At 39.3% G+C, this 26,960-nt stretch overlaps 1 protein-coding gene across 1 annotated transcript in view; it reads left to right on the top strand.

The window, feature by feature from the left end:
• The window catches only part of PKD2 (polycystin 2, transient receptor potential cation channel), a 55,825-nt gene extending 41,346 nt beyond the window's left edge, over nt 1-14,479 (top strand). Inside the window, exons 11-15 of the mRNA XM_046656389.1 lie at nt 2,200-2,321; nt 2,569-2,686; nt 3,846-4,009; nt 11,440-11,587; nt 12,281-14,479. Of these exons, the coding sequence (XP_046512345.1) occupies nt 2,200-2,321; nt 2,569-2,686; nt 3,846-4,009; nt 11,440-11,587; nt 12,281-12,517 (789 nt within the window). The 3' untranslated portion in view covers nt 12,518-14,479. The remainder of the gene's footprint in view (nt 1-2,199; nt 2,322-2,568; nt 2,687-3,845; nt 4,010-11,439; nt 11,588-12,280) is intronic.
• Nucleotides 14,480-26,960: the final 12,481 nt, after the last annotated feature.

Genomic DNA, 26,960 nt, shown 5'->3' with positions numbered 1-26,960 from the left:
AGCTGGAGTTAAATTCTCAATAATCTCTTTTGACTCTTAAGAACTGAACTGCTGGTTTCATCCCCTTTATTTATTTTGACACGTCCTCTAGTTGACTGTCACTTCCAGATCTGGAGTTCAGAATAAACTGGAAGGGAAGACTATAAAGACATTTCCACTTTTTCTATATTAATTACAATTTATAAAAACGAAGAGAAAGTTTAAGAGGCAGATACTGTATAGTTCACCCTTTATCCTTGGCCTTGCAGGCAAGTGTTAAAATAACGAAAGGAAACGGTCCTGCGGAGTCGGCCACGGCCTGAGGGCGTGAGAACTTTGGCTTTGCACCTTTGCAGGAAGTGCTGGATGTTAAGCAGAAGGGCAGGGCAGGGAAGTTGGGCTGCTTTGTTCTTCTCAACGTGACTTCTTTATTTGGTTTAAAGTATAAAACTTAAGCAATAACAAATAACTACATCCAAAATACACAGCTTGTTCCCTGACATCATTTTGCTAAGATACAGTGGCTCCTCGACCATAATATTTTTATGTTGGTTCCAGCCATGGGACTATGTTGTCTTTGAATCATCTAACAGAACGTCTGCTTCTTAAAGCAAAGTCGCTTGGATGGGACCTACGAATCGTGTTATCCTGAATCTTGCATACCCGTTGATGGACTACATTTTAGCCAATCTCCAGGGTGTATACGAGCAGTCTTCACTTTACACTTTGGTTCTGATAGGCACAAACTTCAGTTATTTCAGTTAGATAACACCGGCCTCTCAACACAGTTCAAGTTTCAATTATCACAGTATATTTCGGTTGTCACAGTATGTTACTGTAATAGCATAAAGTACAAACTTCACTCCCAACCCTTCAGGCTACAGATCATTACATAAATAACAGATGTGCGTCATAACTGTCACTCCTTTCAAAGCTCAGGATTGGTCGCTGAGCGTATGCCGTTCAGTTCACGCACAGGACACGTGGTTGTGTTGCCTCATCTCCCGGTGATAAACCCACATGACATTTTACAAAATCTTTTTAGCGTAATCAAAAAAGAGAATGTACCAGCAAAGATGAAAGTATAGCAAAGAATCAAAGAATGGTAACACTGGAAGTGAAATTCAAAACAAACGTAACAGATTTATGGAAGAAATAGGTAGCTGGCCTTGGGAATGTTGACACTACCACCATTCGAGAGATCTAGATATACAGTCAGAAGGACTTAGTGAAGGCAAATTTATCAACGTAAATGAGGAAAGGGATTGTGATGAAAAGCATGAAGGTGTCTCAGAGGAAGTGACAATGGCAAAAAACTTCACATTAAAGGACCTTTGGGGGATATTTCACAACATTGAAAGTGCAAAGGATAAAACGTTGGGAGCTGATCCATATTAAGAAAAGATTGTGATAATTCACCAAGACATGGAAAAGATGCGCACTTCGTAACTTATACACGAAGAAGGCAAGCACTATTCAAACTGCTCTGGATAAGGTTTTTTACAAAAAAATAAAACCCTTTAGTTTTCAACTTTTCTAATGTTTTAAATTTCAATGTACTAAATAAATATTCATTTTGCTATTTTTTCATTTCCTTATAAATTTATAATTGACACTAAGGGAGTTTTTAATGTTTCAACAAAAAGTTTTAAAGGTCACGGAACAGTCGTAATTTTTCCTGTTCGTTATTAACATCACTGCCTCCTTGGAGCTTGCGTGGTCTTTTTTACAGCCTCCCACCACTATGCAAAGCAAGGTCTACCTGTAGCTTGTTAGTGAAAGATCCTCATCCACATTTTATGGAACTTTTGTTACATACTTAACATATGTAAAGAAATTACTGACTGTGAGATAATATAGAAAATAATCAACCCCTGACTCCATTTTCTCGGTATTCTTGAGAACTGTTGCACATTTCTACATCTTCTGAGATAGACGGCTATGGAACATGCAGTGATTTTCATTTCTGTAATGTAGGTGCACATAAGAGCAAAAGGCCCTGAGTTCTTCTTGATTTACTGAAAGACCCTGACTCTTCCCATATAATTCTTCCACAAGAGTTTTATGGAAAACGTGGAATATGCTGATTATCCATTCATTCAACACATAGTTACTGAGTGGCCAGCTTGCGTCAGGCACTGTCCTCGTCCCTGCTGTAAGTGGAAGGCAAAGCAAATGCAAAAGGAGAACAAACTAAACCAAGTCTTTTCTTTTCCACAGGGCTACCATAAAGCCTTGGTCAAACTAAAACTAAAAAAAAATACTGTGGATGATATTTCAGAGAGTCTACGGCAAGGAGGAGGCAAGTTAAACTTTGATGAACTTCGGCAAGATCTCAAAGGGTGAGAATCACACTTTCTGAAGCCCTGGGAGATTGCTTATGATAAATTCTTGATGAGAAGAATATTTCTGGCCCAAATACTCACAGAGACACTTTTTCAGAGGTGGATGTTTTTCTGGAATATACTGTAAGAGGAGGAGTGGCCCTGATTCAGCAATTTATCTTTTCCCCCTGCGTTTTGATGTCTCTGTGTTTGGGTTGGACCATGTACATGAATGAGTTCATCTGTAACCTCTCAATAATTTCAGGAAGGGCCATACTGATGCAGAGATTGAGGCAATATTCACAAAGTATGACCAGGATGGAGACCAAGAACTGACTGAACATGAACATCAGCAAATGAGAGACGACTTGGAAAAAGAGAGGGTAGGTCTGGTTTGGGGGAACGTGGATGGATTCCGTACCCACAGTGCTTCAGGCGCCAGACTAAGCCATGGGTTACTGAGAGCCTCTCTCTCTCCCTCTCTCCTCTATCTCTCTCAGTCCATTTATGAATAGTACCCCACTTATTCCAAAAAAGATATAGAACACAGTAATACATGAAAATGCAACAAGTTAGCATAAATGTAAAAAATCAAACATGAAGAGTAAAGCAAAACAAAACAAAAGGGAAATAAAACTAGACTTTGAATGAAGTTAAAAATGCATTCTATAAAAACACATGCTTATTAAGATTGGGCTACAAATTTGGCACTAAATTTTCTTGTAATCAACTTGAAAAGAGAAACCCAAGTTGTTACGTACTTCACAATGTCCATGAGAGTGGAAAATAAAAAAGATGTCTCTGGAGACATAAAATTAATTAGTTGCTCTTTAAATTAACATGCACGGTAAAATGAGACTAACCAGAGCCTTCGATTTGAATACTTATTATGAAACTGTTAAAAGTGAACTTATATGGGCTTTTATAATCAGAAAAAATGATTAAAGATTTAACATTAACTTTAAAAATAAATGGTTAAACAAACAAACAAAAGTCCATGGTAACTGAGTTACAGAGAATACAGAAGAATGATGTACACAAAGTCACTTTCCTAGGAGGAGACGGTATAGAACGATGGTTTCTAAACGCTGCTCCACAGAACAGTGCCAGTGGGTGAAAAACGTCACCAGTCAGAGTGAAATGGGAACGAGAAGACAATGAGTAAAATTCTCCCAAGGCTGTATTTAATCAAAATTCTTATTCTGAGATTTTGTCCTTCCTACTTTGTAGCTATTAAATGTGTTATCTTTTATGAAAAGATGATATGTTTCTTCATTTACTTTTTTCTTTACTTTGTTGTGTTTTTAATGTTATTTCTTCTCCAAACAAAAAGTTAGCAACTCCTTGCTGGTCATTAAAATCTGTTTTGAAAATTTGCCAAACCATGAAATTGAAAAGTGTGGGGATCACAGTCCGCTGTTAACCACAAAGAAATCCTGAGTAAATGGCCAACACCCGTTTCTCATTTGCCCGAGCCCTCAGTGGAGCTTCCGTGGGGTCTGGCTGTTCCTGCTTCTCACCCAGTGACTCCATGTTCTTCAGGAGGGCCTGGACTTGGATCACAGCTCTTTACCGCGTCCCATGAGCAGCCGAAGTTTCCCACGAAGCCTGGATGACTCTGAGGAGGATGATGATGAAGACAGTGGGCACAGCTCCAGAAGGAGAGGCAGCATCTCCAGTGGGGTGTCTTATGAAGAGTTTCAAGTGTAAGTATAACGGAATTGAGTTGAGAAGAGTCCAAATGAGACCCAGCAATTTCTCCACCTCTCTCAATTCAGTCCACTCCATTACTAATCGTCAGGTCTTTCTTATGACTTTTATTGGTGTTTTCTTCTCTTTATAAAAGTAATATCATTGTAGGAAAATTAGTAAATAAAAACAAAAGAAAACATTAAAATCTCTCATATTCTCAGCAACCAAAAATGTCAGTTAACATTTTGGTATTTGTGTCTCCATTTACCTGTGTTTATTTTATTTTATTTATTTTTTTAAGATTGACATCTGAGCTAACACCTGTTGCCAATCTTCCTCTTTTTTTCCCCTTCTTCTCCCCAAACCCCCCAGTACATAGTTGTATATTCTAGTTGTAGGTCCTTATGGCTCTGCTATGTGGCATGCTACCTCAGCATGGCCTGATGAGCGATGCTAGGTCTGCACCCACTATCCAAACCAGCAAAACCCTGGGCCACCGAAGCAGAGCACATGAACTTAACCACTCAGCCATGGGGCTGGCCCCTACGTGTGTTTATTTTTTTTATGTTTTTATGGCCTAGCATATCTTGTATCCTGGACAATATTCCATGTACACCTGAGGGAAATATATGTTCTGCTGTTGAGTGCAGTGTTCTATAGATGTTTAGTAGGTCTAGTTAGTTTATAGTGTTATTTAAATCTCCTATCCCTTGTTGTTTTAGCTTGTTGTTTTATCTAGTATTTGAAAGTGGGGTATAAAAGTCTCCAGCAATCATTATTAAATTGTCTATTCTTTCATTTCTGTAAGGTTGTGTTTTGTGTATTTTGGAACTCTGTTATTAGGTGCATACGTGTTTATACTGATACATCTTCCTCATGGATCCACCCTGTTTTCATTATAAAATGTCCTACTTTAACTGTAGTAAAATTTTTTGTTTTAAGGTCTTTTTTTATCTGATATTACTACAGTGACTCTGACTTTGTTATGGTTGCTTTTTTGCATTGTATATATTTTTCCTTCCTTTTACCTTTAACCTATTTGTATCTTTGAATCTAAAGTATGTCTCCTAGAGACAGCATAGAATTGCATCTGGTCTTTTTATCCAGCCTGACATGTCTTTTGATTAGAAAGTTTATTCCATTTACATTTAATATTACCATTGATGTAGCTGGATTTACATCTGCCATTTTATTTTTTGTTTTCTCTAGATCTCATGTCTTTTTTTGTTCCTCTGTTCCTTCTTTATTGCTTTCTTTTACATAAAGTGAATATTTTCTAGTGTATCATTTTAATTCCTTGAATGATTTTTTCACTATATTTTAGTTATTTTTTTAGTGGTTGCTCTAGGACTTAACACATACAAATCAACTTGTCAGAGTCTACTTCAGATTTATACTAAATTAATCCAATGAGAAATAGAAATATTGTTCTTATATAATTCCATTACTCCTTCACCTTTTTGCGCCATTATTATACAAGCATACCTTGGAGATCTTGTGGGTTTGGTTCCAAACTACCACAATAAAGCAAGTCACACAAATATTTTGGTTTCCAGTACGTATAAAAGTTATGTTTACACTATACTCTAGTCTAAGTGTGTAATAGCATTATGTATAAAATATATATATATATATACCTTAATTAAAAAATACTTTATTGCTAAAAAGTACTAACTATCATCTGAGCCTTCAGCAAGTCATATCTTTTTGCTGATGGACAGTCTTTCCTCGATGTTGATGGCTGCTGACCCATCAGGGTAGTGGTTGCTGAAGGTTGGGGTGGCTGTGGCAATTTCTTAAAATATGACAACAGTGAAATTTGCCTCATCGATTGATTGATTGATTCCTCTCACTAATTATTTCACTATAGCATGCAGTGCTGCTTGATAGCATTTTACCCACAGTAGAAGTTCTTTCAAAATTGCAGTCAATCAGAGGCTGGCCCCATGGCCGAGTGGTTAAGTTTGCTCACTCCACTTTGGCAGCCCAGGATTCATGGGTTCAGATCCTGGGTGCAGACCTACATACCACTCATCAAGCCATGCTGAGGTGGCGTCCCACGTAGAAGAACTAGGATATGATATACAACTACATACTGGGGCTTTGGGGAAGAAAAAAAAAGAGGACGACTGGCAACAGATGTTAGCTCAGGGCCAACCTTCCTCACCAAAAAAGCATTAAAAAAAATTGCAGTCAGTCCTCTCAAACTCTGTCACTGCTTTATCAACTAAGTTTATGTAATATTCTAAATCCTTTGTTGTCATTTCAGCAATCTTTGTAGCATCCTCATCAGGAGTAGTTTCTCTCCCAAGAAAACACTTTCTTTGCTCATTCATAAGAAGCAGCCGCTGAAGTTTTATCGTGAGATTGCAGCAATTCACTCACATCTTCAGGCTTCACTTCTAATTCTAGTTCTCTTGCTGCTTCTGTCACATCTGTAGTTACCTCCTCCACTGAAGTCTTGACCCCCTCAAAGTCATTCAGGAGGGTTCGAATCAACTTCTTCCAAACTCTTTTTTTTTTTAAAGAGTTTATTTTTCATTTTTCTCCCAAAGCCCCCTAGTACATAGTTATGTATTTTTAGTTATGGGTTCTTCTAGCTGTGGCATGTGAGATGCCACCTCAGCATGGCCTGATGAGCAGTGCCATTTCCACGCCCAGGATTCGAACTGGCAAAACCCTGGGCCGCCACAGCAGAGCACACGAACTTAACCACTCGACCATGGGGCCAGCACCCCAAACCCTTATTAATGTTGATATTTTGACCTCTTCCCATAAATCATGAATCTTCTTAATGGCGTCTAGAATGGTGAATCCTTTCCAGAATCTTTTCGATATGCTTTGCCCAAATTCATCAGAGGAATCACCATCTATGGCAGCTGTAGCCTTACAAAATGTGTTTCTTAAGTAGTAAGACTTGAAAGTTGAACTTACTCCTTGATCCATGGAGGTTGTGTTAGCAGGCATGAAAACAACATTAATCTCATTGTACATCTCCATCAGAGCTCTTGGGTGACCAAGTGTATTGTCAATGAGCAGTAATATTTTGAAAGGAATCTTTTTTTCTGAGCAGTAGGTCTCAACAGTGGGCTTAAAGTACTCAGTAAACCATGCTGTAAACAGATGCGCTGTCATCAAGGCTTTGTTGTCCGTTTTCAGAGCACAGGCCGAGTAGATTTAGCATAATTTTTAAGGGCCCTAGGATTTTCAGAATGATAAATGAGCATTGGCTTCAACTTAAAATCACCAGCTGCATTAACCCCTAACAAGAGAGTCAGCTGTCCTTTGAAGCCAGGCATTGACTTCTCCTTTCTAGCTATTAAAGTCCTAGGTAGCATATTCTTCCAGTATAAGGCTGTTTCGTCTACACTGAAAACCTGTGGTTTAGTGTAGCCACCTATGTGAATTCTCTTAGCTAGAGCTTCTGGAGAACTTGCTGCAGCTTCTGCATCAGCACTTGCTGCTTCACCCTGCACTTTTATGTTATGGAGATGGTTTCTTTCCTTAAACCTCACGAACCAACCTCTGCTGCTTCAGAGTTTTCTTCTGCAGCTTCCTCCCCTCTCAGCCTTCATAGAACTGAAGACAATTAGGACCTTGCTCTGAATTTGGCTTTGGCTTAAGGGAATGTTGTGGCTGGTTTGGTCTTCTATCCAGACTGCTAAAACTTTCTGCATATCAACAATAAGGTGGTTTCACTTTCTTATCATTCGTGTGCTCACTGGAGCAGCCCTTTTAATTTCCTTCAAGAACTTCTCCTTTGCAGTCACAACTTTGCTACCCATTTAGTGCAAAAGGCCTGGTTTTTGGCCTTTCTCAGCTTTCCTCATGCCTTCCTCACTAATTTCAATTATTTCTAGCTTTTAGTTTAAAGTGAGAGACATGCAACTCTTCCTTTCACTTGAACACTTAGAGGCCATTGTAGGGTTATTAGTTGTCCTGATTTCAATATTGTTGTGTTTCAGAGAGTAGGGAGGCCCAAGGAGAGGGAGAGAGACAGGGAACGGCCAGTCCAGTGGAGCAGTCAGACACATACAGCATTTATCAATTAAGGTCGCTGCCATATATGGCCACAGTTTGTGGCATCCCAAAACAGTTATAATAGTAACATCAAAGATCACTGATCACAGATCGCCTTAACAAATATAATAATAATGAAAAAGTTTGAAATATTGTGAGAATTACCAAAACGTGACAGAGAATACGAAGTGAGCAAATGCTGTTGAAAAAATCGTGCTGATAGACTTGCTTGACACAGAGTTGCCACAGACTTTCAATTTGTAAAAAACGCAATATCTGTGAAGCACAATAAAACAAAGCACAGTGAAACAACTTATGCCTATACATGTACACCTATATTTGTTACAAATCCAACGGTACATTGTTATAATTATCCCTTTATATAATTTTATGTCTCTTAAAGGACATAATTGCCATTATCAGTGCTCTTTGTTTTTTCATGTGGATTCTGATTGCTGTCTGGGATCACTCGCTTTCAGCCTGAAGAACTTCCCTTAGTACCCCTCTATAGCAGACCTGCTGGCATGAAGTCTCTCGGTTTTTCTTTATCTTAGAATGTTTTTATTTCACCTTCATTTCCTTCTGGCCTCCATTGTTTCTGATGAGAAGACAGCTGTTAATCTTACTGAGGTTCCCTTGTATGTGATGAGTCATTTTTCTCTTGCTGCTTTCAAGATTTTTTTTGTCTTTCAGCATTTTTAATGATGTGTCTGAGTGTGAATTTGCAGTTATCTTACTTGGAGTTCCTAATTTCAGTAGGAGGAGTGAGAGTCTGTGGCATGTGAGCCAGTCTTCTTCCTCTTTCCTGCTCCCAGCTCATGTGACAGAAGTACCGCTTTGGGTGGGTGTGGCAAAGGACACAGGGCTCCCTCTCCCTTTTGCCCCCTTATCTGCTGGGAGTGACAGGCTGCCAGCATTTCTCAACTTCACGCCTCCACCTCCAAATCTGTGTTGCAAAGGCTCTAATCCAGGCAAGAGTGGACACTGATGTGTCTTTGCAGTTATCTTACTTGGAGTTCATTAAGCTTCTTGGATGTGTAATATTTTCATCAAATTTAAGAAGTTTCAACCATTATGTCTTCAAATATATTTCTGCTCCTTTCTCTCTCTCCTTTCCTTAGGGACTCCCATTATGTGGGTGTTAGGATGCTTACTGGTATCCCACATTTCTCTTAGGCTCTGTTCATTTTTCATCATTCTCTCTATTTTTCTCTCCGTTCTTCAGATTGCATAGTTTCTATATGTCTGTCTTCAAGTTTGCTGATTCTTTCTTCTGCCAGCTTGAATCTACCATTGAGACCCTCCAGTGAATTTTTCATTTCATTTATTGGACTTTTCAACTCCAAAATTTCTGGTTCTTTTTAATAATCTCTGTGGCTTTATTGATATCTTTATTTATGAGACAAAGTCATCATACCATCCTTTATTTCTTTAAGCATGATTTCCTTTGGTTCTTTGAATGTATTTACAATACTACTTTGAACTCTTTGTCTAATAAGTCTACCTGGGCCCTCTCAAAGGCAGTGTCTGTTGTTTGCTTTTTTTTCCTATGTATGGGTCACATTTTCCTGTTTCTTTGCATGTCTCATAATTTTTTGTTGAAAACTGGAGATATTAAATCATAACTTATAGCAATTCTGGACACTAATCCCCCTTCCCCCCAGGGCTTGTTTTTGTTGTTGTTTGCATGTTTGTTTTTTAGTGAAGTCTGTTACCCCCACATTGTGAAGCCTCTGATGTGGCTTCTCAGAGGGCACAGCCATGACCATGCACACAGTCATCCTGGGGAAACTGGTTTTAGCAGGACTCTCATTGTCTTTCCCTGATCTTTCTGGTAAGCCTTCTGCCTCTGCTGGTATCGCACCCACCTCTTAGTTTCCACTAATTGTTGGCTGATTGGTCTATTGTTTTCAATAGTGCCTTGGGCTATCAATTGCTCCACAGTCTGACTGCAATTAAATTCGGACCCCTATGCAGGGGTAGTTTTTGAGACCATTCTTTAGCTGTCTTCTTAGCTGTGTCTTTCCCTGGTTCTCTCTAGTAAATTAGTTGATAAATACTTTAACTCGTTGATCTCATGAGGTGACCAGCCTCCTCTTAACCGCTTATCACCACAATCTCCATTGTTTTCAAGAGCACTCTTAGGCTTGAATTTTCCCAACTTTGTTCCAGATGAAGCCAGTTCATGTAGGGGAAGCTTTGGAGCTCTCTGTCCTACGGCCTGACTCTCCCCCTGGGCCAGCATCTGTGCCACTGCTCCAGAGCCAGGGGCACGGCCGGTGACTCTTCCCTCTCAAGGTGACACCCCTGCTTCATGAGTAAGGCAGTGGGCCAGGATGGCATTCTTTGGTCTTCTCAGCTGGCTCCTCATGGCATGGAAACTCCATCCTACGATTGGAAGTTGAGTGGAAGAAGAGAGCCTTATATTCCTCAGCCACTCTTGCCTGGATTAGAGCCTTTGCAACACAGATTTGGAGGTGGAGGCGTGAAGTTGAGAAATGCTGGCAGCCTGTCACTCCCAGCAGATAAGGGGGCAAAAGGGAGAGGGAGCCCTGTGTCCTTTGCCACACCCACCCAAAGCGGTACTTCTGTCACATGAGCTGGGAGCAGGAAAGAGGAAGAAGACTGGCTCACATGCCACAGACTCTCACTCCTCCTGTTGAAATTAATGAATTTTTTTTTTTGCATAAATGCTTCTTTGTTTGCTACATGCCCCTAAGAAAATTTCCAGAAAAATTTTTAAATGATTTTCAATAGTTATGGTGGTTTCACTGGGGAGAGGGCCTCCAGAGCCCTCATATCACCATTTCAGAAGTTGTCTCCTGTTTATATGTTTCTTAAGTATTTATATAACATTTCATTTATTCAAAATAATGGAATCATAAGTGAACATACTGTTTTCTAACTGCTTTATTTACTTAATATATTGCGAACATCACTCTATTGCATTAAATATTCTGTCACAGTATAATTTCTGGTGTCTCCAGAATTCCATTGTATAAATGAACAATAACATATTTAAATAATCTGCTACTAATTATTTAATGTAACCATTTTTCATTGACCCACTATTAATAAGCAGAACTCTAATGAATATTCTGGTAGCCAAAAATCACGTATATACTTATTTCCTTTAGAAAATTTTCAAAAAATGGAATATCTAAATAAAAGGTAGGCATACATTTTTAAGACATCTGATGCAGTGTTCATTTGCAGAAAAGTTGTGTCAATTAGAGCCCCTCCAGCAATGTATGAGAGTTTATTGCTTAATAAACTCAAATAAGTTTGAGACTACTTAGAAAGTGTTTCAGATTATCATACTGTTTAAGAAAAAAGTCTTAGCGCTTCCGTTTGAAAAGCCAGCTGGGCTGAGAAGGCGACAACACATGTTGGCTTTGCCCTTCTCAACTGTGGTTTCCTGCAGCCTAGTGAGACGAGTGGACCGAATGGAGCACTCCATCGGCAGCATCGTGTCCAAGATTGATGCTGTGATAGTGAAGCTGGAGATCATGGAACGGGCCAAGCTGAAGAGAAGGGAGGTGCTGGGAAGGCTGCTGGATGGGGTGGCTGAGGTAAGCAGTCATCTGAAACAGAAACACTCTGATTGTGTAAGTCATCAGGTACTCATATTTTGTAACCGTTAATCCAAGAAGGTTCTCCGTGACTATTAATGCAGATCGATGCAGATCAAATAATAATCTGGAGGTGTTACTTTTTTTTTTGACTTTAAAACATTTTATTTTCACCTAAAACATAGAAGTGTGTATTCATTCGCTGATCTCCAATTATAGGGCCAAGGCATTTTCTTGTTTTTTAAAATTTTTTTTTAATTGAGGTAACATCGGTTTATAACATTGTATAAATTTCATGTATACATCATTATATTTCGGCTTCTGTATAGACTGCATCATGTTCACCACCAAAAGTCTAGTTGCCATCCATCACTGCACACATGCGCCCCTTGACCCCTTTCACCTTCCCTCACCCCCTTCCCTTCTGGTAACCACCAATCTGTTCTCCACATCTATGTGTTTGGAGGTGTTACTTTCTTAATACTCCACACACTGATGGTCCTGCCTTCACTGGATGGTAGAATTAGCAAAAAAGTTACTCCAGTAACTCTGAGAATTGCTGTTATGTGCTGTGAATCTCCAGCCTTACCTAATTACAGATTATTTGGCCCCCAAATTTCCCAAGGCAATTTCTGAGTACAAGAGTATGTGTCGCCCTACCCCCAACATCTTGATTTCCTTTTCCTTTCTTAGGATGAAAGACTGGGTCGAGACAATGAAATCCACAGGGAACAGATGGAACGGCTGGTACGGGAAGAGTTGGAACGCTGGGAATCTGATGATGCAGCCTCCCAAATAAGTCATGGTTTAGGCACACCTGTGGGACTAAATGGTCAGCCTCGCCCCAGAAGCTCCCGCCCTTCCTCCTCCCAGTCTACAGAAGGAATGGAAGGCGGAGGTGGGAACGGGAGTTCCAATCTCCACGTCTAGGATGCCTGTTAGTGTATGTGTTCCTCACAGGTGAGAAGGCAGCTGTCCTGGATTGCCATAGCAAGCACACTATTTATATGCCCTGACCACCATATGATGCTGGTCATTGTGACCAATCGTTAATTCCTCTGCACTTTAATTTATTTTAGATAAACTTTGCCCATGGATCAAAGAAGATTTTTTCTTTTTCTCATATAAGAAATCTAGGTGTAAATATTGAGTAGAGAAAAAAAAACCTTTGTAAAGTATATACAGTGTGTGCCCACTTGCTAACCATGACTGAGTCTCCTCAGTTGACAATGAAGTGGCCTTTTAAAGCCAGGCGAGAACTGTCAAAAGGCTTCTGAGTTTTATTTCCAATCAGAAAAATCAGTATTGTCCTTTTTGCCCAGTGTGTGAAGGGAAAGTGGGGCCATTCCTTCCACTCAGGCTTAGCTCATGGGCTGAATACATAGCTTTCTTTTAAGAAAGGAGCCTTTTATTTCAACTACCTTCCTGGGGTAAACTTTTCTAAAAGATGAGCTGGAAAAGAACTCCAAACCATAGAATGGGTGTGTAGGCATTATGCTAGAATTTGTATGAATGGTTAAGACAAATGTTGAATACTATGCTTTTTTGTCTTTTTATCATATCTAATGTCTGTGGGAATAACTGTTTCACTTAATTTTTATACTATTTTTGCTCATTTGAGATAGGCTGTGTGAAACCACCAAAAATCAGTTATGGTTTAAAATGTCATCTATAACCGTAACATAGAATTGGAAGGAATCCTATCACTGTTTGACTTTTTCTAATAATTAATTTCGTATAAATATTTATCCCTATATTCTCTTCTCCATGTGGCTCAACTTATTTGCAACTGAATTTAACTCAGTTAGTTGTAACTAATCTAGGAAGACCAACTTACTAAAATTGTTAGTATGCCCTGAAAGCTTTAATTCACCAAATATGTTCACTTGAAACAAAATTTTAAGGAAGTTTTGAAATTCATATGAAAATGTTATAAAGCTAAAGTTTGACTTTTATACTGTTTTAAGAATTTAGAACTCCAGTACTCTTGATTCTGCATTTCAAAACTAGAATTTATAACCTAAATGGGGCTCAATTTAATGAAAAGGAGTTTTTGGTATTGAAAGTTCATCCTTTATCAGAAGGTGGCAGCCAAAGATGGAGTTTGCAGCAGGTTTTTTTTCCTTAGGAGACGGTCTCACCACATTTATGAGGAAGAAATCTATTTCTCAATAAAAAATAAAAATCTTATTTTTCAAAAGTGACCTTTGGAGAGGTAATGGGACAAGAGAATGCAGTGCTGGTGAATAATTCTCACTTGGAGAACAATAGAAGAGAGGCCTGTTTTTAATGCTGTATTTTAAATTCACATGCTGTTCATTTAATTAGTAGGCCATCAGGCAAATCGTCAGTGAAAACATGAGCAAACAAACTTTTCTAAGCTGCTTTCTACAGAAGTTTCTTAAACAGTTACTTCCCATGGCTTCATCTCTATCTTTACTTTCTTTTGAATATGCTACACAAAGTTTTTTTCACTAGGTACTAAAGTTTGCATTCCAGGGACATTGAGTGTACGTATTTATGTATGTGTACCGTGTTGTTACGTTTAAACAAACTTCAATTTGAAGTGCTGCCATTATGTGGTACCCATGTGTATCGACCACGTGCCATATGTCAATTATGGTCACTAGAAAGTCTTTTTATGATACTTCTTATTATACTGTTTTTCATTTCACCTGTAAAATTTTGCAAAATTCTTTCTTTTTACGCATTAGTTACGTAATTTTTTCTTCTTTAGTCATGGAGAATTCCTTCTTCATCCCTCCCCCATCCTCTTCTCCTCTATATTGGTATTAAGAAGATGTTACATATGCAAGTCTCTCTCGATAGTCGAGAATTTCGTTAATGTGTAATACTGAGCACTTTACTTCTTAATAAAGACTTGATAAAATAGCAGATGGAAGAGTTGTCTGTTTCTTGAGTAGAAGCAGTTGGGTAATTTGCCTTGTTTCTTGAGGCTTAGACTTTGAAAAAGGCATCTTCTCTTTTTATGTCCAAAAACAGCATGATTGACACATTGCTGCTTCTGCAGTGTGTACCTCTAGTGAGTGATTGTGATGATTGTGTAGTATTTCCTTGTGTGCAGCCACCATGTTCTACTTACGCATTCCTACAGCCAGTGATGGCTCTGATATTTCTGCTACTTCAACATCTTTGTACAAGATTCCCCTGCTCACTTTTCACAGGTCCCTCAGTGGGTTTATAACAGGAGTCGCAGTGCTGAGACCCAGGTATGTAAATATTTAATTTTTCTCAGAACTGTCAGGTTGCCCTCCAGAATGACTGCACCAATCTCCAACTCCTACAGTTACTACACGCGTGAGACCACCGGTTCTGTCCATGACCCTGCTAGCATTGGTACCGTTCAGCTTCCTAATCTTTGTTAATGGCATGGTTTTAAGGTGAGGTCTCATTTTATTTTGCATTTCTCTGATTCCTGATAACGTTGAACATCCTCTCATATAGTTGTTTAACATTTGGGTTTTCCTTTTTATAAATAGACTGCCTTTTCAAACCTTGAAAATATTACTCTTTGATCTAATGGGAAACAAGTATGTTTTTGTTCATTGCCAATTTTTCCACTAGGTCAAGGCCTTTTTGTTGATTTGCAAACATTCCTTATATAGTTTAAATATTAATCTCATATCAGTTTTTGATTCTGTTATCTCTCATCCAACTGATAACTTTGTCAATGTTTCCTTGGGTTTTGTGTAGTAAAATCCATCAGTTTTTTTTTTGCTTTATTGTGTTTGGAGGTTTTAAAGGTCACAAACTGTTATTTATTAAAGTGGCAGTTTTACCTTTCATATTTAATACATCTTAAGAATAACTTTGCATAAGGTCCATAGGTATTTTCCTCCATATAATGAGCCAGTTTTGTCAACACTCTCTATTAAATAAGTCATTTTTCCTTACTAATGGTGTTACTGATATATTTCAAGTTCATGTATATATGTGTCTGTCTCTTTAGCCTCTTTACACCAATCTAGGAATGTTCTAGCATAGTAATTTTATTATCATGACTTTGTAGTGTGTCTTCATATGTGATAAGGTCTTCATATGTGTGCTTCTCTTTGACCTTTTTTCTCAAAATTGACTAAGCTATTTTGTGAATCTTTATTTTTTCTATATAAATGTTAGAACAAGTTTAATGGGTTCTTGGGGGAAAAAATGTCCCGCTGAAATTTAATTGGAATTGCATTGAATTTATTGATTAGTTAATATCTATTAGAGAACTGACATCTTTACAATATCAGAAACAAAACTCTCCATTTATACAGAACTTCCTTAATGTCCTTTGTTTCTTAAAATTTCATAAAGATCTTATGCATTCTTTAATATAGTTTTATTGCTGCTATGAACAGAATCATCTTCCATTATATTTTCTAGTTGGCTATTGCTGATATAAAGGAAAATTGCTAACTTTTTTGTAAATTAATCTACATATATCACACTTGTTGAGCTCCTTTACTAGCTGTAATCGGTTCTTTGGGTTTTCTGTGTAGAAGGCAGCTCATTTGTAAAGGACAGCGCTGTGTCGGAGACTGGCAGTGACAGTAGACATGCTTGTCTTGTTTCTGGTCTTACTGGGAATGTGTTTTAGTCTGTGCTCCTCCAAAAGAAAGGCCAAGACAAGGACTTGAGTTCAGGTAGTTTATTTGGGAGGTGATACTGGGAAACTGGAGTAGGAAGCAGAGAGTGAGCCAGGAAAGGAGGAAATGCTGAGCTACAAGCGTTACTGAACTTGCCTCTCTGAGCAGCAGCTCAGTTCCGCCTCTGAGAACACTGCAGAATGCCTCCCGTAATTCCCTGTCTGAGGACCATGAGGCTGGGCGTTTGTCCACTGGCTGCAGTCCCTGTTGGTTGAGGGGTGCCCCTGGGATGTTAAAACCCCTGCGCTTGCAGGCTATACTTGTGCTCAGTCCAGGCAGGTTCTTTCAGCTTTGGAGAAGCCCATACAGAAGAAAAATGAAAAGATCTGTGCTGCAGGCTGGAGGTGCGAAGCTGTCAACATGATCTGAGCTCACCTAGAACTGTCCACCACAGCTGCAACCAGAATCAGAGGTTCAGAGGAGATAGGACACAGAGCACCAAAAGCATCTGCTTCATACACCCTTTGCCCACTCAGATCCACTCATGCCCATGTGAACCCCACTCCAGACTTTTTGAGGGAACCCAGCCATAATCTCTAGAAAACACGATACGGGAAGGTTTGTGGTACTAGCTGGTCCCCCATAGCTGCTGCTGGTCACAAGGCGATAATTATTTCTCATCTGTCTCGTTTCGCACCATTTCTCTGCCCCATGGTGTAGCAGTTAAGGGTAGCCTCTCCTCACAGAGATGCCCAATGTGATAACTGCTTTCTTTCCTGCTCTTCTACCCGTGTGCTGATCTCCAAGTGACTAAGTGGCATGCAGTTTCAGGTTGAGTGGAATGGTTACTGTATTCCCAGGTGCAAGAGTCCCCCTGCTCTTGAGGATTCGGGAGCTCCAATCCAGCAAAGCCTAGAGCTGCAGAGACAGGAAGCATAAATTCTGCAAATGGGTTAATGGGAATGACATTGAGAGAGGCCAGTATCACTTGGTATGTGGACCTGCGTATTCTAACTGTTGGGAACAGGCATTCTTGGTTTAAGGCAGGAGTCTATGAACTTTCCATAAAGGGCCAGATAGTAAATATTTTAGGCTTTATGGGCCATAGTAGTCTCTGTCACAACTACTTTGCCATCATAGTGCAAAAGCAGCCATCGGCAATACAAAGACGAATGAGCATGGCTGTGCTCCCAAAACGTTTTATTTACAAAACAGGAAGTGGGCTGGATTTGGCCCGCAGGCCATACTTTACCAACTCCTGATTTAATGCATAGAACCCATCCTGGAGGATGGTGCTCTAGCCCCTGCGGAGCATGTCATCCATGACCTGGTGCTAGCATGACGCCAATAACCAGTGTGACGTCCTGTGGGATAGGCAGTAATAGCTAAAATGGATTGAGCACATCCTGTGAGCCCGGGTACTTCTAGACGCTTTACATGCTTTACCTTCTTTAATCTTCACACCTCTACAGAGGGGGATACTATTAGAATCCCTATTTTATGGATAAGAAAGATGCACACTAAGCAAGTGAGTTAAACAAGTCCACAAACCTGGTGAATGGAGGATGACAAAGTGGGGAGAGGAGAAAGTTTGCCTGAGTAACTGTAGAGATAAAAAGGCCCTGTATTTGCCTCACAGCTCCTGAAACGTTTCTTTTAAATACAACGCCCTAGCTTCTCTTGAAGCCCACTGTCCCCATCCTGGCTCTGCAAACGTGACCCACCACAGGGTATTCGACAAGTCCCCTGGTAATACTGCAGTACGTTCCAAATCTTAGCAAGGAAATAATCTGTGTGACCTTGGGCTCGTCGGTCTCTGAAACTCAGTTTTTTCGTCTGCAAAGTGAAACAATGGAACAGCTTGAGGTTTTCCAAACGGTATCCTACCGAGCCCTTTCTTATTGACATGAGGCTTCAGGTTTTGCTGCTTGGCAGAGAAAGGAGGCCAAACCGAGGCCACACCCTCGTAGGATCAGAGCAGCACCACTTTCAACTGTCATTTATCAGAAAGCGTACATGCTGTTCTGTGGGGTTGCCAGGTGAAAGACTATCCTGCGGGTTAAAAAAAGGTGTGACGATCAGGTGATGTTAATGAGCTCACTCAGTTCTAAATGGGATTCTGATATTTAGTGGATACCAAATATACAACTTTGAACATAATTGTTAGCGGTTGGATCAATATCAAATTATAACGGATGTTGGTTAAATGGCCTTAACTACTTACTACAATTCTAAATCAATATTTCCCAAAGAATTATCTGGAATTCCCAGGTCCACCCCTCAGAGATTCTAACTCAGCGAGGGCAGGGAGGAACTGTAGTCTTTGCTGCTTCTCTTCCTTCCTTCCATAAGCACCCCAGATGATTATTGATTATCAGGCAAGCTCAGAAAACCCCCACCACAGGTAACAGCAAAGAAATGTGGAAGTCACAATGTAGAAAATGAGTTACTTTGATTTAGAATATAAATACCTTGTATTCATATTGCTCAGCGGGGACAAAAAGTAGCCTACAAGTCAACGTGTGAGTCATCCATTTTTTTTAATGAGTTTATATACAAAGGGACGGAAGGCCAGGAGGTATACCAAGAGGGTAGCTTTGTTTGGTGAGGTTCCTGGTTTTGTTTCTCCGGGATCTTTATTCCGTTGAGGGTAAACACAAACCTTTGAGGGTGAGGTGGGGACTCTGATCATCACCTGCGTCCTCTTGATGAAGAGGAGCTGTTGCCTCTATTCGGGTTAGCTTGACACACAACTTCCTATGGATGTAGTAGACATCATTTGAATTAGTCTTACATCCAAATTCTGTCTTTACTGAGGAATCCTCTGATCTGTTTAATACCTGAGAGAACAATGTCACAAGTGTATGTCTACATAACATTTTACTGTTTAAATGAGTAAATTGGTGCTTTGACTTCTTGACCCCCTTTTGAGAATAGCTGGTGTGAATTAACTCCTCAGAGGCTAACAAAGCCCTTGGACGCAATGAAAAAAGTAAATAAAATCCAATTCCTGAACATGCAAAACAGGCTCTCCCACAAGCTCCCCATGAGGACTGACCTCAATGGCACTCAGCCGTCTTACCACTGTTAATGCACCAACTGCCACCACGAAGGCTGAGTGTACTCAGGGCAACTTCAAAACTAATTCCAGATGTATATGTCCCCGCACAAAGGGCAGGATCTGCTCGCCCGCAAGATAAAAGCCAATCGTCAAGAGGCAAGATGGTGGCAGAGAAAGGGCATTTTATTACAGCTTGCTAGCAAGAGGGAAGATGGCCAACTAATGTCCGAAAGAACCATCTTAAGGGGCACAGAATCTTGAAGCAGTTATATAGGCCAGTGGGTTACAGGGGAGCGGGTTAGGAATGTTGACCCTCTGGTGTTACAGACTGGGAGTCGCCACACAAGATCTTTCAGTTGTCATTGATGATGGCTATCAGCATAGACTCTGTTTGGGAGGCTCATCACATTCCTAAGGAACTCAAAAGAACAAAGTTATCCTCTTATCGCAGCTGGGAGGTACATGCAGAAGCAGGGGCCATAAAATCTACAGAGCAGCTGGATCTTCTGGAGGGTGCAAATCCAGCTAGGTTAGTTAGTCAGAGGTCACTGAAAGTTAGAATAGTTCTCTTTTCTACAACATGGCTTGCCTTATGTCAACCTTATCTTGAGCTGGTATCATCTAACCCGCTTTTTGGCTTTTGACAAAGCAGGGCAGGTGGGGAAGAGGGTGACGTATTAGGAAGCAATATGTTTGTTCTATTACGCAGAAACGAGGCTTCAGTATATCTTGAAATTTAAATATCTCAATAAAATTACCAGCAAATTTCTTAGAAATCTGGTTTACCAACATTTTAACTTATTTCCTATATGAAGCAGGAGCAACAACTGTTGACAAGCAGGAGCCTCTGCAAACTGTGGCGTGCGGGCCAAATCTGGCTCATAGCGCCCCAGTTCTATAGCCTCGAGCTAGAATAGGCCATTTTTCAAGAATGTTTTTTACATTTTTTAAAGGTTGTAAAGAAAGAAAAAGGTAAAGACTGCAAAGTACTTATTATTGGGCCCCTTCACAGAAAAAGTTTGTCAACCTTTGGTCTACAGGAATAAAGAAGTCTGCTCTGTCCCGCCCCCACCAACCAAAACAAGACGTAAAGCAAATACACAAAACTAACCAGATGGAGACTTCAAAACATACTACAAAGCTACAGTAATCAAAACAGCATGGTACTGGTACAGCAAGGTGCACAGATCAATGGAACAAAATTGAAAGCCCAGAAATAAAACCACACATCTATGGACAGCTTATCTTCGACAAAGGAGCTGAGGGCTTACAATGGAGAAAAGAAAGTCTTTTCAACAAATGGTGCTGGGAAAACTGGAAAGCCACATGTAAAAGAATGAAAATTGACCATTCTTTTTCACCATTCACCAAAATAAACTCAAAATGGATTAAAAACCTAAAGGTGAGACCTGAAACCAAAGGCTTCTGGAAGAAAACGTAAGCAGTACACTCTTTGACATCAGTATTAAAAGGATCTTTTCGGACACCATGCCTTCTCAGAGAAGGGAAACAATAGAAAGAATAAACAAATGGGACTTCATCAGATTAAAGAGCTTTTTCAAGGCAAATGAAAACAGGATTGAAACAAAAAAACAACCCACTAACTCGGAAAAAATATTTGCAAGTCATATATCTGACAAAGGCTTAATATCCTTAATATATAAAGAACTCTCGCAACTCAATCACAAAACATCAAACAACCCAATCAAAAAATGGGCTGGAGACATTGAACAGACATTTCTCCAAGGAAGATATACTGATGGCCAATAGGCACATGAAAAGATGCTCATCATCGCTGATCATCAGGGAAATGCAAATCAAGACTACACTAAGATATCACCTTACACCCTTTAGAATGACAAAAATATCTAAAACTAATAGCAACAAATGTTGGAGAGGTTGCGGAGAAAAAGGAACCCTCATACACTGCTGGTGGGAATGCAAACTGGTGCAGCCACTGTGGAAAACAGTATAGAGATTCCTCAAAAAACTAAAACTAGAACTACCATACGATCCAGCCATCCCACTACTGGGTATTTATCCAAAGAGCTTGAAGTCAGCACTCCCAAAAGTCCTGTGCACCCCAATGTTTATTGCAGCACTGTTTACAATAGCCAAGACGTGGAAGCAACCTAAGTGCCCATCAACAGACGAATGGATAAAGAAGATGTGGTACATATACACAATGGAATACTACTCAGCTGCAAAACAGAACAAAATCATTCCATTTGCAATAACATGGATGGACCTTGAGAGAATTATGTTAAGTGAACTAAGCCAGCAAGAGAAAGATAATCTGTGTATGACTCCACTCATATGAGGAATTTAAAACTATGGACCAAGAACAGTTTAGTGGATACCAGGGGAAAGGTGGGGTGGGGGGTGGGCACAAAGGGTGAAGTGGTGCACCTACAACATGACTGACAAACATTAATGTACAATTGAAATTTCACAAGATTGTAACCTATCAATAACTCAATAAAAAAAAAATTAAAAAAAAATTAAAAAAAAAAAAATAACCAGATGGACAAGTGAAAGGCTGACTTTTCAGGCAGAAAGTCCTCCTTGATTTTAGCAACTTTGAGTCTGCATCTGCATAATAGAAGAGTCAAAATATTTTGGTAACAGTTCAAATTAAAGAAATGATAGGATTACACCAAGGGCTATAGTGGAAGTTGAAACAGTCAACTTGGGGGGCTGCTTTTCTTGAAGTTAGTTCAAAAGGGACGATTCAATATAAATGACTATGTAATCATAAAATTTTTAAACTAAAGTAAATTCTCTCAATCACCACTCTTATTTAACATAGTACTGGAGGTCCTGGCCAGAGCAATCAGGCAAGAAAAAGGAATAAAAGGAATCCAAATAGGGAGGGAAGAAGTGAAATTCTCGCTGTTTGCAGATGACATGATCTTATATATAGAAAACCCCAAAGAATCCATTGGAAAACTTTTAGAAGTAATCGACAACTACAGCAAAGTTGCAGGGTATAAAATCAATTTGCATAAATCAGTAGCATTTCTATATTCTAATAACGAACTAACAGAAAAAGAACTCAAGAACACAATACCATTCACAATCACTACAAAAAGAATAAAATACCTCGGGGTGAATTTAACTAAGGAAGTGAAAGACCTATACAATGAAAATTACAAGGCCTTTCTGAAAGAATTGGATGACAACATAAAGAGATGGAAAGACATTCCATGTACATAGATTGGAAGAATAAACATAGTTAAAATGTCCGTTCTACCTAAAGCAATCTGCAGATTCAACACTATCCCAATCAAAATCCCAATGACATTCTTTACAGAATTAGAACAAAGAATCCTAAAATTCATATGGGGCAACAAAAGACCCCGAATTGCTAAAGCAATCCTGAGAAAAAAGAACACAGCTGGAGGCATCACAATCCCTGACTTCAAAACATACTACAAAGCTACAGTAATCAAAACAGCATGGTACTGGTACAAAAACAGGTTCACAGATCAATGGAACAGAATTGGAAGGCCAGAAATAAAACCACACATCTATGGACAGCTTATCTTCAACAAAGGAGCTGAGGGCATACAATGGAGAAAAGAAAGTCTTTTCAACAAATGGTGCTGGGAAAACTGGAAAGCCATATGTAAAAGAATGAAAATTGACCATTCTTTCTCACCATTCACCAAAATAAACTCAAAATGGATCAAAGACCTAAAGGTGAGACCTGAAATCATAAGGCTTCTAGAAGAAAATGTAGGCAGTACATTCTTTGACATCAGTATTAAAAGGATCTTTTCGGACAGCATGTCTTCTCAGAGAAGGTAGACAATAGAAAGAATAAACAAATGGGACTTCATCAGACTAAAGAGCTTCTTTAAGGCAAATGAAAACAGGATTGAAACAAAAAAAACAACCCACTAACTGGGAAAAAATACTTGCAAGTCATACATCTGACAAAGGCTTAATATCCATAATATTTAAAGAACTCACAACTCAACAACAAAAAATCAAACCCGATCAAAAAATGGGCTGGAGACATGAACAGACATTTCTGCAAAGAAGATATATGGATGGCCAATAGGCACATGAAAAGATGTTCATCATCGCTGATAATCAGGGAAATGCAAATCAAAACTACACTGAGATATCACCTTACACCCATTAGAATGACAAAAATATATAAAACTAATAGTAATAAATATTGGAGAGGTTGTGGAGAAAAAGGAAGCCTCATACACTGCTGGTGGGAATGCCAACTGGTGCAGCTACTATGGAAAACAGTATGGAGATTCCTCAAAAAATTAGAACTACCATACGACCCAGCTAGCCCACTACTGGGTATCTATCCAAAGAGCTTGAAGTCAGCAATTCCAAAAGTCCTATGCACCCCAATGTTCATTGCAGCATTATTTACAATAGCCAAGACATGGAAGCAACCTAAGTGCCCGTTAACAGATGATTGGATAAAGAAGATGTGGTATATATACACAATGGAATACTACTCAGCTGTAAAACAGAACAAAATCGTCCCATTTGCAACAACATGGATGGACCTTGAGGGAATTATGTTAGGTGAAATAAGCCAGTTAGAGAATGACAATCTCTGTATGACTCCACTCATATGAGGAATTTAAAAATGTAGACAAAGAGAACAGATTAGTGGCTACCAGGGGAAAGATGGGGTTGGGGGTGAGCACAAAGGGTGAAGGGGTGCACCTACAACATGACTGACAAACAATAATGTACAACTGAAATTTCACAAGATTTTAACCTATCGTTAACTCAATAAAAATTTTTAAAAAACTAAAGTAAATTCTCATTTTATAGACACAAGAAGGAATTCAGAGAAAGTAAGGATGTATGAAAATAGCATAAAATGCAAAATAAGTATTAAGAATTACTTAATCTTTATGATTTCCATCTGAGGTAGGTAAAGCAACATTACCAGTGTAACCACACAATTTAACAACCCAGGACACTAAAAATAAGGGGCATATAAAATTACATAACTTTTTGAAAATATTTATTGATTACATCTTCACTTTATTATGCCTGTGTGCACACAAGAAATGGGTTGTAATATGAAATATATTTTCTACCACATACAGTTCTGCCACAAGGGAATGCAAAATAAAACAGAAACTTCAGAATTTCCATACAGTTAATGCCTCCGGTATGGTTTATATCCCAAGAGAGTGATCCTCACAGACTTCAGGGACAATCATATAGTTATCCTGTGTTATCAACTTGTCACCAAGTGGCTGGCTGGTCTCCTCAAAGGACTGGACCATATGGAGAGCTCAGCATGAGCCCCTGCTGCTGCTGACAGCGCAGGCATGAGTAGTGGCTGTCAGTCGATCAACGTTGATAAGAGCCCAAGCTGTTGGACCATGAATAGTCTCCATCCATGCCATCCCGACTAGCCTGTTCTGAGGCCCACTGAGCAAGCACTGGGGTGGCCTAAAGACGTCCTCTAAATACAAGTAATGCTATTTTTCAAAGATATGTAGATCATATTGAGGTTAATACAAATCTCAAGACCACGAAGGACGGCTCCAAAGATGGGGAAACAGATGAGTATGTACGCTCCCCACTTCAACAACTCTCTTCAACTTGCCCACTTTTCCTTCCTTTCTCACCACCAGACCCAGCATGCCAAGGAGCCGTCCATAGCAAGTCTTCTTGCACGCTTCTTTGTGAGCCCCACGAGAGCAACTGAAGGAGTACAGATGGCAGCTAACATTCATTGATTCCTGAGGCTTCTTTTATTTTAAACCAAAGTAATCAATTTATCCTCTCCATTATAGTAGATTGGTTCTTCTGACGTCAAAGAAAATAAAAACAAAATTCAAAAGAATATAGACATATTCTGAAGTAAATGTTTATGAATATGTTCTTTTCTACTTTATAGGACTTAGGCTTTTACTTATACTTTTAAAAATGTTCCTTAACTTAAAAATGGTTATGATGGTAAATTTTACATGTTTCTTAACATAATTTTAAAAGAATTATTTAAAAGGTAATTGTAATACAAAGGCAGGATATGTACAATACGATGTATTTAAATTCTTAATTTTAAAACTATTAATATTTTGGGCTGTTTTGTTTCTTCTGTTCAGTATATTTGTGTATAAAGTGTAGACATATATTTCTCCGGGTAATGAGGGCAGAATGTAGACAGAGAACTGTGAGCGAGTAAAAAAGGAAGAACTGTACCCAGAGCAAGAGCAGCTGAATAACCCTGATGGTCACATGATAATCAAGTAAAATGAGACTGTGATAATGTGTTACAAGAGGAGGCTTTAATCAGATGTCATAAAAAAAGAAAGAAATGTTCCTTAAAGTTCAAAGATAAAAATATAATACTATGTCCTCGGATTGACCGTGCAACAATATGGCAGGGCAGCCACTGATGCTAGTCCAAGACGACCAGTCACCGGGGTCTATATTCTGGAGATCCTCAGCTCGTTTAGTTCCTATAAGACTGAGAAGGATTTACTTTTAAGATGGGGATTAAATGCAGTGTGATCTCCTGAACTCGATCCTGGAACACTAAAAGTGGAAAAGTGGTGAAATCTGAATAAAGTGCGTGATTTAAGTTAACAGTAATGTCCCAATGTTAATTTTTAAGTTTTGACATACACCATGGTATATAAAGTGTTAACGTTAAGGGAAGCTGGGCAAAGGGTATATAGAGAACTTTCCACATTATCTTTGCAACTTTTCTCTAAAGCTAAAATTATTCCAAAATTAAGTTTATTAAAAGGAGGAGAGGGCACGTAATTAAGGATGTGCCTATGCACACAGAACACAAAACTGCTGTAGTGACGTTCTGATAACACAGCAACAGAGGGGAGCACACAAGCATCATTTCAAACATACCCAGAGAGAAGGCAGGAAGCAGTGATTGGGAGAAGGGCACAAGGGGGCTGCCGTCGCTGGTAATGTCCTATTTCTTGACCCAGATTGGTGGTCGCGTGGTCTGTTCCTTTTATGATAATTCGTTGAACTGTACTTTTCCCTACATCACCCTTCAATAAAAAAGAAGTTAAAAAAACATTTCCCTATTACCGGTAAAGGTTAGAATGAAGACAAGATGTGTCAATAAATGAGATGTATATGTAGGGAAAACGAAAACCTTGATGGAGCCAGTTATAACAGTTAAGTCTAGAATCTTCAGAGCTGGGAAGGATGTTGGAAATTACGGTGTGAACAGTTCTTTACGGACGTAGCCCTGCGGACACCGATGTGGTAGGGCTCGAGGGGCCCAGACATCTGTATTTGAGGCGACTCAGATGCAACCCAGGTCATAAACCATGAACTACCCAGGAAGGGTAAGTCACCTGACTCCAGGCACTCTGCACCTACAGGCCAAAGGTCCAGCCGAGATCCCTGAGATACTCATATTCCACCAGAGAGAAATCACAGTACATTCTAGTAACCTTAAAAGGCTTATCAAAGCTTTTTCTATCACAATGGATTTTTAATCCTATAAGTAACACTGGGTGTTTTCAACATAGTTTAGATTTTTCTACTTCCGCTACAGCACTTATACATTTGTTATTTATTATTGTGCAGGACATAATATCACTAGTTTACGCCTTGGCCTCCTTCATGTATAATTCAGTTCACCGTGATTTCTAGGAATGTTTCCGTTGAAAATAATTCTTGCTGAACAACAGTATGATGGCAAATGAAAAGAAGACAACAACAACACTTCACTGGAGACTTAAAA

The sequence above is a fragment of the Equus quagga genome, chromosome 3, assembly GCF_021613505.1.
Source record: "Equus quagga isolate Etosha38 chromosome 3, UCLA_HA_Equagga_1.0, whole genome shotgun sequence".
Lineage (NCBI taxonomy): Eukaryota > Metazoa > Chordata > Mammalia > Perissodactyla > Equidae > Equus > Equus quagga.
Note: the sequence above shows the minus strand (reverse complement) of the source record. Positions and strands in the feature narration are given on the sequence as shown.